This window comes from Thermobia domestica, chromosome 8 (assembly GCF_964235325.1).
Source record: "Thermobia domestica chromosome 8, izTheDome1.hap1.1, whole genome shotgun sequence".
Lineage (NCBI taxonomy): Eukaryota > Metazoa > Arthropoda > Insecta > Zygentoma > Lepismatidae > Thermobia > Thermobia domestica.
The window spans coordinates 106,238,429-106,251,330 of record NC_137461.1 but is presented as its reverse complement, the minus strand read 5'-3'; the positions used below and the strand labels follow the sequence as shown (position 1 = coordinate 106,251,330).

Sequence of the window (12,902 nt, the reverse complement as noted above, 5' to 3'; positions counted from 1 at the left end):
TTTTTTTTTAAATTTATTATTTATTTTCTTATTTTACTGAACCTATTACCTTAACCTGTTTTATATTATGTGAATGTTGTTTTAGATGAAGCGCTAAACCCGACATGCCTTCTTCTTGTGACTTTTTTGATTGTCTAACATGTTCCTTCACACGCGTGTTAATATTACGTTTAGTTTGACCAATGTATGAAGAATCACATTCGCAATGGACGCGGTAAATACCTGCCTTATTTAATAGATCGACAAAATAGCTTTTAAATCCAGTGAGATGTTTTTGTAAATTTTGGGGGAATACTTGAAGCAGATATGTTATGCTTTGCAATAATACGTTGAATTTTTATTGAAAGTTGTGGAAAATAAGTAATTTCAATCCAAGTTTTTGTTTCTTTGGAAGTTACCGTTTTGATTAAACCATTTTTTGTAAAATACACCGCTTATAATCGTTTTCTTGTCCTATTTTATATAAAAACTGTATTTCTTCATTGAGATCTTTTTGACGGTCACAAATTAATAATGCTCTACGAAAGAAGTTCTTCCAAATATTGGCCTTGTACATTGGCCGATGAGCTGACTGTTGATGTATGTAAGTAGTGCCTGCATTGGGTTTTCGGTATACTTTTGTAATAAATTTATTATGTGATCGGGTAATCAATAGGTCTAGAAATGAAAGGCCGTTATCAGATTCACGTTCAAGGGTTAACTTCAGCCTAGGATGCTGATTGTTGAATTGTTCAAATATTTGTGTAAGTGTATTTTCGTCACGAACTAGTAGTAGAATATCATCAGCATAACGGTAATATCTAACGTATTTAAATGTGTCCTGCCGTAAAATAGACGTTTCAATCTGATTTAAAACGATATTTAACAATATTGGGGATAATGTGTTACCCATGGCTAAGCCACCATCCTAAGAAAAGTAATGATCTTCAAATTGGAATATATTAGTTGTTAAACAAACCTCGAGTAATTGTAATAAAAAAATAATTTCATAGGTAGAAGCGCCATTTTGTAATAACCAGGATCGAGTACTATTAATAGTAAGTTCCAGTGGTATGGACGGATACATATCAACATGGTTTTAATAAAAACCTTTCTAAAATCAATAAATAGTTGATGTACCGGGGTATTGTATTCTCACTTCTTTTCGAGTATTTGTCGAATGGTAAATATTTGGTCAATAGTTGATCGATTTCGCCTAAATCCGCACTGATAATCTCCAATAATTTCATTTGCGTGTGGGGGTCAATCTTGCTAATAGAATGTTTGAGAGGATTTTATAGGATATTGACAGAAGAGAAATGCCTCGATAATTATTACAGTCAGTTTTGTCGCCTTTCTTGTGAATTGGAACAATGATTGATTCTTTCCACTCTTGTGGCAGTTTTTCCTTGTTCCAGATAAGGAGAATGAGTCTGTGTATCCTGTTCCACAATTTTTCAACTCCAGCTAAAATTAACTCAGCAGGAATTTCGTCTTCACTCGGAGATTTGTGTTTCTTTAATTTCTTTATAGCGGTTTCTACTTCTATTCGGTTAGGTTCTGGGATATACAGTTCTGCGATGTGTATGTCCCTTTCTCCACGAATATTAGTTTTTGACCGCGTGTTAAGCAATTCGTCAAAAAAATCTTTCCATCTGTTTAAGATGTTATCTGTGTCAGTGAGGACTGTTCCGTCAGCTTTCTTTAATATATAGGCACGAGGTTGAAAGCCTTTCTTAAATTCGTTGATTGCCTTGTACATGTCCCGAATGTTTTTATTTTTACTCTTATCTTCAAGTTCCTTAACTTTAGCTTTCAAAAAATCTCGTTTCTTTGTTCTAAAAGTTTTGGAAGTTTCCCGCCTGATGTCAACGAAATTTTGTGTAGTTATTTCATTCGGATTTTGTAGCCAACGTAATTTTGCCTGTTTTCTCTTCTCCGCTAGTTGAACGCATTTCTGATCGAGCCATGGTTTGTTCCTACGTATTTCCGCGTGTTCTAATTTTTCTTTTGCAGAAATTTTAATGCTATCTCTAATTTCAATCCAAGTATCCTCAACACTAGTGCACTCCGAATCTTCTAAAACTGAGAATCTATTCGAAACTTCAATTTGGTATTCCTCTCTTACCTGGCTCTCTTCTAATTTCTTTAAATTAAATCTCTCCGTTTTCTGACATTGAATATTTTCTTTATTCAACGATAATCTCTCTCTCATTATTGCTGCTACCAGGTAGTGATCAGTGTCACAATCAGCACCTCTAAACGACCGAACATCAATAATGCTAGATTGTCTTCTTCTATCTACTAAAACGTGATCGATTTGATTATGTGTTTTACCGTCTGGTGAGGTCCAAGTATACTTATGAATGTCGCGATGTGGACACTTTGTACTCTTCACGATAAGGTTTTTGGATGTTGCGAAGTTCAGAGTCTAACACCGTTGTCATTACTTTCCTTATATGCAGACTTTCGTTCCCTATAATCAGTTTGAAAATATCCTCTAGTCCTACCTTCGCATTGAAATGACCTAATAGAATTTTCATACGGTATCGCGGGAGTTGGTCAAATATCCGTTCCACTTCTTCGTAAAATACATCTTTTATATCGTCATCCTTATCTTCTGTTGGGACATATACATTTAAAACAATAATATCACACCACCGACCCTTAAGAGTAATAAAAGAAAGTCTATCATTAACAAATTCAACCCGTTTAATTACTGATATTATTCGTTTGTGAACGAAAAACCCTGTTCCTGATTGGTGATTTTTATTTCCTTCCCCGTAAAAGAACGTAAAATTTCTGGAATACACAAGTCCATTTCCTTCCCACCTAACTTCCTGAACTACTAGGTCCATCCTATATTTCTCTAACTCGTTCGTTACTGATTTTAACGTCCCTGCCCTATAAAGATTTCTAATATTCCATGTTCCAAATCTCAAGTCCATTTTCTTTTGCTGAGGTCGTGCCAAGTTATCAGTCCTGGTCCGAGGCTTCTGTAAATGTTTCTGAACAAGTGCCTTTTTTTTACAGTATGAGGTTGTTAGCCTCACCCAAACCCCCAAGCTGGAGGACCACTCCTTGTCGTCTGTCCGCGACGGCTTATTCAGTATATTCGCAGCTAACCTCTCTATCTAAAGGCCTTCTCCTCGATCCGCAACCTGAGGACGCGCCTTCTCGTAGTCACATTCGTTTGCTTCAATCATCCGTCTCCTTTAGTTTAAAGGATGTAACCGTGCGACGTTAAATCAAAATAAATAAATAAAAAGTATGTGTACATAGTTCGAGAAATATTCAACAATCCTGTCGCATCTGTCTGACCTGAAAATGGCCCATATTTAAATCTAGTTGAAATTCTGTGGGACTATGTGGACCAGTGAGTAAAACAAAAAATAGAAATTCTCATTTAATTGATACGGATCTACTGATGTAGTATTTTAATGTAGTATTTTTTTTCCATGAGGGATCCGTTTATGAATGACCAGCATTTAAATATGAGTTCTTGCACAGTCGGATAAAAAACTATTGCTTATGAATCATAAACGGTTAAGATAGTACGTGATATAAGGAAATATAGGGCGCATTGAATGGAGATTACTGTTTTCTGAACAGGGGCTTCGATACTGGAGCACTGGAGATCACTCGAAATTTTAAATGGAGAGGTATGTTATTTATGTATCATTGAAAATATTACAAATACAAACAATTTCGTACTAACTTTTTGTGTAGAAAGGGGCACCCTTTAGAAGATGTCCACTACTCAAACGTGAGCTCTTGCACAGTAGCTGGTAATATAATATGATATAGGGGAAAGACTGCCAAACCAAACCAGATATCATTACAAAAGTCATAATTACGCAAAGTATTCAATATAAAAGTGTGTTTTGGGAAGTGTAATAGAAATCGCATGGTATGACTATAATAAAGCATCGAGTGTAAGTGCACATACTGTAGTAAGTACGAGTGTACAAGAGTGTAAGTGCAAATACAGTGTATAAGAGAATAATAATAGTACTAACACGGACAGCATACAGATATCTCCACTAACCATTTAGTTCATACATAAGATCGGATGGGCTCCGCCAAAATTGGAATATTCTGTCTAAGTTAACTATTTTAAGTATTTTGTCCTTTTTCTGTTGTTCATTTTAATTAAGAGGGCTCATCCCGGCGGAATTAAAATACCGCTAATTTTACAGTAATTATGTGATATCTTCAAATAGATAAAAGAGAATTGAAATGAGGAAACAGAGTGCCCTAGACAATATTATTTTGCGTGAGGTACCGTTATCACAAGTCATCTAGTACCTTTCCGTTTTCAACCGTTTAAAAACGTGAAAATAAATGCCGATTTTCAAAATGGCTGGAAATCGAAAGCAGATAAGTGAGTCGTGATAACGGTATCTCATGTAAAATGATACTGTCTAGGGTGCTCTTGTTCCACATTTCAATTATCTTTTATCTATTCGAATATATCACATAATTACCGTAAAATTAGCGCTATTTTAATTTCGCCGGGATGAGGCCTCTTAAGGAAACAATTTATGAAGCTTGAAAGTAGCACTTTGACTTTGAGGCATTCGTAAAACTATTGAATAACGTCCAAAGAAATCAATGTACTTATTAAATTTGAAAAATATCTTGCTTTGCTCAAGTGTTAACAATCTCAGCCGTTGGATCTCCCCAGTTGTCATAAACGGTAACCTACAAGAAGAACTGTCTGCAAAAAATAGTTTGCTTTATCCTTTTTTTTCTTTCTTTTCTTTCAATGATGTGTCCAATACTTACTAGACGTTTTATCTAACTGCAAGAATTCACATGTAAATAGTGGGCATTTCGTAAACGGTACCCCACACGAAAGTACTTTTCCTACAAAAGTTATTTGTTTTTCTAAGATCTTTTCAATGATATGTTATATAACACATCTTCCCATTTAAAATTTTCGAGTAACCCCCCAGTGCCCCACGCTAGATGCCCTGTGAGACAGTACCCTTGACTCAATGCGTCCTGTAACATATCTCATTTTTTGTTTTATCTTTTAATTTTCATCTGTTTATAACCACGGGGCGTTCTATGTGAAACACTGTGTATATTTTGTTCATCGTTCAAAAATAAATAGTACAAAGTTAATAAAATGAAAAATAAACTATCCATAACCGATAATAAATGATAAAACCTGACCAAATCATAGCTGTATTAATAACAACTCGTGTTACATTTTCGGCAATTTATTGTTGCCCTCATCAGATAATGTGTCTGACGAAGTAAATGATAAATTACCAAAACTGTAACAGATATTATTAACGTAGGTAGTGCTGTGGTCAGATTTCATTATTTATTCTCACTTAAAGGATCTTAACAAATGCTGAAAGTAGCTTCACAGTTAGTTTTAATTCAAAATAGTAAGTTATTATTTTCTGGTCCGTTTATTATCATCTAATTTTCACTTCTGTAGGGCTTAGAAGCTTCAAAGTATAAGAACACTGTAGACTGCTTTATGAAAATTTGGAAGAACGAAGGACCAAAAGCGTAAGTAATTTATTTTTATTTTTTTATTTTATTTATTTTATTATTATTATTATTATTATTATTATTATTTTTTTTTGGGGGGGGGGAACCTCTGAGCATGCTGGTAGATTTACAGCATATTATTATTAGTATTAACCTAAGGAGTATCTAAATAGCTTGGTGGATATATGGATCCATAAATGCTGCAACTACTAGGGGTCATAAGGGTTTGGGAAAGGAAGATGTAAGGAGGAAACCTTCACAAACCATAAGTTTACAGCTCTTTTCCTTTATCATACTAATTTGTTTACAATCGTTTAATTTAAGGATAATTGACTAGCTCCTTTCATAATTTAGGAATTAGAGACAAATGAGTGATAAGTTGTTTTGTATATAGTCACCAATAGAGGAAAGTAGTATACAGTTAGGCGTCCGACTGTATAGGCGTCGTTAGGTTACGACTTAAGACCACCTGCACTAACAACCGCTTGTGCATATTAGGTTAGGTGATTATTATTATCAACTACCTATAATAATAATAATAATAATAATAATAATAATAATAATAATAATAATAATAATAATAATAATAATAATAAAATAAAAATAGTAACAGTAATAGCATAACAATAATATAATGTAATATCACTAATATAGAATAACTACTGTCTCTTGAGATTGTAGATATATAAACAATTTTGTAGATGAGAGGAGCGAATTCTGATAAATGTGACGTAGCTTAAATTGTCGGCCGACGATTGGTCAAAATATGAGTTTATACTATAATGTATAGTAAGCCACCACCTGACCGATTTAGACCGCGCAATTAGATCCGAATTCGGACGACTAACTGTATTTTATATGCAATATGGTATTTTCTTTCCTCGTAGTCCTCGCAATTTTTCTCTTGACTCCAAAAAGGTTTCCGTTGCAATCAATGATGATTTCATATTTTCTCCGTGGGATTTTCAATACATGAGATGAAAAATAGTACTGCGAATAAACTAGTAACTCACGTTGAGCATAAACAGAGATACTGGGATGAGATGGATCCGGCCACCACCTGTTATTTTGCTTTTCCAGAAATCTCCACTCGTGTTACTGCTTTTGTGAAGACTAATCTTGTATGTATGGCCTTATCTAGGTGGTATGATTTTAAAAGAAAAATAAAAGTAGTTTTTGTTAATTCAAATATATCTTTTTGATGTACTTTCATTAGTACAAATGAGTACTTTTTATTGGCCTAACAGTTGTGGAAACCTTCAGATTGACAATGATAATTTCACGTAACACAAAATGTTTACGTAATGAAACACGCAATCCGTAACTCTCATATAAGTTTTTATCCTTATTTTTGAAGCAGCTTATAATCATGAAAATGGCTTAGACCCCATCAGTTATATTTTTGAAAGGAACCTACAGAACTGTTTAACTTATCCTTGTAGGTACATCTCAGATATATCATTGTAATGACTTCGCCCATATTCATTACAAAACTATACTAATGTCCGTACTAAAATTGATCTTGTCCTTTGAACGTATCATTTTTCTTGTATAGACAGTTATTATATAGGAGCTCAAAGTGGCATCCCGTTCCGCGTTCGAGAGGATGAATTTCTAGCATATTAAATTGGGTGAATACGTCGAATTGCTAGATGAATTTAATTGGAACCCTTAAAACAGGATTTTATCAGAAAATGCTTGCTCAATGTCAAGAAATTTTAGGAGAAAGAATCATTCCGTTTTTAAAATATGTCACATAATTCGTATTGCCAAATAAATTTTTAAAATTGGAATCTGGGGTGATCTGTGGGACATTTATACATTCTCCACAGAAAGAGACTTGATTTTTCACAGCTTGTCAATTGCTTCCAAAATAATATGACACGAAGAACTACTACATGGAGAACAATGTGCAATTTAGTCAGGGGATTTTAAGTTGCGGAATAAATACAAGAAAGCCCATCTTCGCCAGTGCAATTAGGTGTTGGTTCGTTTGGAGTGTAGCATTTCTTTTCAGCACTGAGACTATCTAAGACCTGGACGTATAGCTCAACGTGAGATCCGAACCACATGAGCTCCAATCTTTGATCCAGGCAGGTCTCCCACACAGAACGATATAACAGTAAGCACTTAGAAACGTAAGAATTCACTCAGTGGAATTAGAGATATTAATAGTAAGAAATCACAGAATCCTAGCAGTGATGGGAGCTTCGGTTCAAATATTGGAATAGGTTCTTTTTACTCATCTCCTTTGGATCCTCTGAATTGAATCATTGGATACCATCAAGTTGAATAGAACTCCTTTGCGTCCGTATGGTTAGTTTACGTGCTGTCAGCGCGGAAGTACCGAATTTGATTCCCGGTGCGGGCTCATGTGGTTTAGATTCCACTTTAAGCTGTAGTTCCATGTCTCATATAGTATCGATAATGAACGGAACGCTAAACTCTAAATTCGAATAATTTTTCGAACGAATTATTTCGGAACTACTCGTCACATTTCTTTAGTAAAGTTTTCCTTTCCAACGAACAGAATAGTGTCAGTGTTCATAGGTTAAATTTACAAAGGGCGCTCAAAGTTTTGCACAATGAGCCGTAACTTTTTTATTAGTGATACTAGGACATGAAGTTTTGTGTGCATATACTTGTCCTCTATGTACACTCATGTCCAAAATTATTGTCGCATGTCTATAAATATGTTGGTGTAGAAATATAATTTGGTAACGAATTCGCCCGGTATTTCTTATAATGTTAGTATGTGTATAATCGGCAAAGACATGTATATGGCGAATTTCATGTCAAAAGAGCAGTAAATAAGAACAATGAAACGAAAATAAAACTTTCTTGTCCATTTAGCAATATTTTGTTTTACTTATTTTAATTTTCGTATGTATAATTCTTTTCGTATGAAATTTACCATAGATATACATTTCCCGATTATACACATAGTATCAGTATTAAAAGTACCCTGCAAAATCATTATCAAATTATATTCTTACAAGAAGACAGTTATATATATGCGAGAATCATTTTGGACATGAGTGTACGTACACATGTTACTTAATGTATCCTCCACCCACTGTAACACACTTAGCCCACCGTTCTTTCCATGCCGTTAATTCACTTTGGTAAAACTCTGGACGCTGACTATTAAGCTACCATTTTATACACATAACGAGGTCTTGTTTACTGACAAACTGCCCACCACGAAGGTGACCCTTCAGACAACCAACAGAAAGAAATCAAACGAGCCTGGATCCGGACTGTAGGGAATAGAATCACTTCCCACTCCATACTTCTGATTATCTACTGTGAGATCATCTGAGTGGGCCCTCACATTATCTTGGTGCAATTTGATGACTATTTTGGAGCTCCGATCTCTGTCTTTAGAGCACGTATCAGCTTAGTCCGTAACAGGCAATATAACCCAGTAGCATCAACAAGCTGTTGTGTGATTACACGTCTGTCATTACTGATCAATGTGGTCTGCTGGACCGTGGTTGGTCCAGCATACTGAAGTCACTGTGAAACCTTTGTATCCATCACTGGATATTGTGATTCAATGTCTCATCTCCATGCAGAGGAAACAGTTCGCGTCGAATAGATGTGGCTGAGTGGTAGCCAGTCTTGTACAGGAATTCATTGACCTACCGTTGGAGAGCCAGGCTGTCTACTTCCTTCTCCATTGTGGGCGTATGTATAAATAGAAGAAAAATTTATAAAGCTTCAGCATAAAGGACACAAATACACGCACAAAAAAAGATTATGATACTAGCCCTAATCATAAAAACGTTATGGTCCATTGCACAAAATTTTTGAGCGCTCTTTGTAGTTGTGAAGTACGGAGTAGAAAGAAAGCAATATGCTCATATTTGTAGAAGGTGAGTCTGCATATATCATTAGTTTAGCTTTGAGCTTACCTTTTTCAGAGTAGTCCATTCTTTGGAGGAAGTAATGCTGTCCATATTTTGTTAAGTTTGTGCGTAGTAACATGAATTTACGTATTCAAAATCGTTGCAAGAAGAAGCAATTAGTGAATTCCTGTCCTTTCATTTTCATCATTTTACATTATAGTATGTAAATAGTCTGGAATTCAAACCGAAAATAATTGAAATATCCAAAGAGAAAAAATGTCAAAATGTATACAAAAGTATAGTAATTTTTGGAAGAATTAAGACTAGCTTCAAAACAGAGGAAAGGATTTCTGGAGTTGATTGTTTTGTGTATATATATATAGTGTTGAGAGTGGAATTTGTGCTAACATTTTTTAAAATTTTGTTTGCAGCGAAATGTGAAAAATCTATGATAATTTGCAAGAATATGTATTCTACCAAGGTAAATTCACAAATCGACACGAGATGTGGCACGGAAAGTGGAGTTTTGGATAGTAATGTTATTACAAAATTCAGAATGGCGAAGAAAATTTATAATTTTCAGGAAATATTTTAAAATTTCAGCATAATCTCGGATTATGTTCGCAATTTACAAAAGTATGATTAGCTCATTTGGAATCCGTCGTGTTTGTTTATTCATTTATTTATTGTTTAAATTATAAACAGAAACTTTTCGTAATTATTATTTTGCTAATAGAAAATTTGAAAAACTCACCGAAAACTAAAATAAGTTTAAAATTAAAAGAGAGTTAGTTATAATTTCCTAATTTGAAAGTATTAAAAAAAGTGTAAGTTCTAACAAAAAGGCCTTGCAGCGCATGTCTTCACATTATATATTATTAATTGATTAATTTATTTTATTTATTGAAGTAGAACAAAACATATTATACGTAATTACAGTGCTCATATTTTGTGATAGAACTTTACTTTTTATCCTTGTAAGACAGACAGCATAAATATTTGAATTACTTGTCTTTTTTATGAATTTGTTTTAGGGTGCAGTCATCCTTGATGATGAATTATTTAGCATAATAATTGTCCTTGTATTAACGCTACTATTTACTGGAGCTGTACATATAGTGTAGACAGATGCAAACTTATAGATACTTTCGTTGTTTGAAAACCAGGTGCTCCTATAAATAATGGAACGGAAATGACTTTCCAAACTTTATCAGTTTGGTTGTGAATATGGTTTCTCTCTCTCTTTTTTTTCTTTCTTTCTTTCTTTTCTGTCTGTATGTATATGTGTTTTATTCCTGATTTATTTTATACTTTCAGATTTTACAAGGGAACAATTCCTCGACTTTCTCGAGTGTGCTTAGACGTAGCTATCACCTTCATGATATATGATTCATTCCTAGATTTGTTCAATAAAGTGTGGAAGTGAAGTAGATCCCGTCTTCCTGAAGATAATGGTATCTCTTATGGTGTAGACTGGTACTATGCACATTCCGAAACTTCATTTTATTGTGCTTGGAAAGAATGGCCAAATATTTGCTTTCACACTGGGTAATGGTACACAAGCTGAGGAATGTTGTAATGCATTTACTGCTAATTCCTTTTTATTTCCTACTTTTAAAATAATTCTTTATTTTTCTAAGATTTTAAATATTATATGTGTTATTCTTCCTTTTACAAAGTTTATTATAAAGTTGAAGAATTTAGTTTGTTACATTCTCTACTTTCCAAATCATTTTGTTGATTGTTTTATTTAATTATATAAATTGTTTGTAGAGTCTATGATTGTTGCACTGTTTAAAATTTTATTTTGTGTTAAACACGCATAAAAGTGTAATTGTCGCTTTAGAGGTGCAATAGTTGAAATGTCTATGAAGGGTATATATGTGTTTAATGCAGGAGTACTAAGTGTGATATAATTTGCAAGTATAAGATAGTTATTTTTAGTACGAAACCTAAAAATCATTTAAAACATAATTTAAGTAACGACATTGAATATGGTTGGATTTTGTATTGGTACAAAAATCTACGCAATGTTTTTTATAAAATTAACAAATTACATTTTGAAATAATACAAACTTTTTTATAGGAAATATTCTTTTTTTCCTACCGTAAATTAGATATAATTTTTTATAAATTTGAAATTACGGAATATTCCGTAACCGTAACGTATATTCTTAATATGGGGTAAGTTTTCTGTCAGCTCAGGAATCTTACTTGTTTATAATACAGTCAACAAAATATACAATGAAGAGTATTTTGTGAGAACTGTTGTATGCGAACAAATTACATATATGTATATTTTTTACATATCAGCGCACTTTAAAGGCATATATCTAGTAAGATACATAAAGTTTAAAGAAAAGTCAAGCTCAAAGTCGCAAGCAGAAGCGAATTTTAAAATGAAATTGCAAATTTCCATTACATTTGTATCTGCTCTATACAAGGTTACCAGATTTTTATTTATTTATTTATTTATTTATTTTTTTATTTTTTTAAGTACTGATACCGGTTTCTATTTCTGAGTGTGCAAAGACCATAACGTCGCTGTTGATTACTTCTTTATTTCCGGTTCAGAAAGTTTTTAAAACATGTCTGTCGTATATGTATATTATTTTTGGATACTAATGTATATATTATATAGCATAATATAAGTTATTGTTTTCTGTGCATTTTAGCACCATTAGACACAGAACAATAATGAAATAACATAAGTTTTTTTTTTTTTTATCACAAAGGAAATGAAAAAGTGAAAAGATAACAAAATTCAACTAAAATTTGGAAGGTCTGGAATCGAATATTCCACAAATAAACTTTGAAAATTGTGAAAATAAATGGTAATACAGGAAATTGTCATCAGGAAACGGGGCCATCTGGTAACCTTAACCATGAGGGAAATTTCATTTTTAAAACAACAAAATGAAGGTTATGTTGAAAATGATTTTTGTTAGCTAGCTTGATTAAATTGTTATTTATAATGATTGTAACGTTGATTACACTGTACAACCAACAAGAAACAGATAGTTGTTTATAGATGATTGTTAAATAAATTGATTTTATTGCAAAATATGTATTCTTAACCACATTTGATTTAATGGTATGTAAAATTTTCTTGTTTGGCTTTAATTACTACTTTTTTCCAATTTTCTTCTAAAAATCACAGAAACGTATTTTCCATGCTCCAAATGTATTTTTACATTCATAATACGTTCAAATTGAAAATATGTAATAAATATCACCCGTACTATTCCAGTTAGTTTTCTCTGGGACTTTTTTAAACATAAGACTGTTTGCAAAATTGTGTTTATTTATTCTATGCATCTTTGATAGAAGTCATAACTTTGTCATTTGGCCAGATGATCACGACAATGATGATCCATCAAAAAGGGATTGTTCGCATGTGTCTATCTTTTATCCTCTAAATTCACCAGTCTTCTAAATTGGAGGTTAGACGTCTCAAACATATCACTGACAACGTTTTTGTTGTCCCCGTACATGATTTGACAAATACACCAAATGAAGATTATATAAACCGATATGAGCCTTGTCTAATAAGGAATAAGC

At 33.1% G+C, this 12,902-nt stretch overlaps 1 protein-coding gene across 1 annotated transcript in view; it reads left to right on the top strand.

The window, feature by feature from the left end:
• Positions 1-12,405, top strand: part of LOC145693120 (putative tricarboxylate transport protein, mitochondrial) — a 137,182-nt gene extending 124,777 nt beyond the window's left edge. The window contains exons 5-6 of the mRNA XM_081768838.1: positions 5,435-5,508; positions 10,659-12,405. Of these exons, the coding sequence (XP_081624964.1) occupies positions 5,435-5,508; positions 10,659-10,767 (183 nt within the window). The 3' untranslated portion in view covers positions 10,768-12,405. The remainder of the gene's footprint in view (positions 1-5,434; positions 5,509-10,658) is intronic.
• The last annotated feature ends 497 nt before the right edge of the window (positions 12,406-12,902 follow it).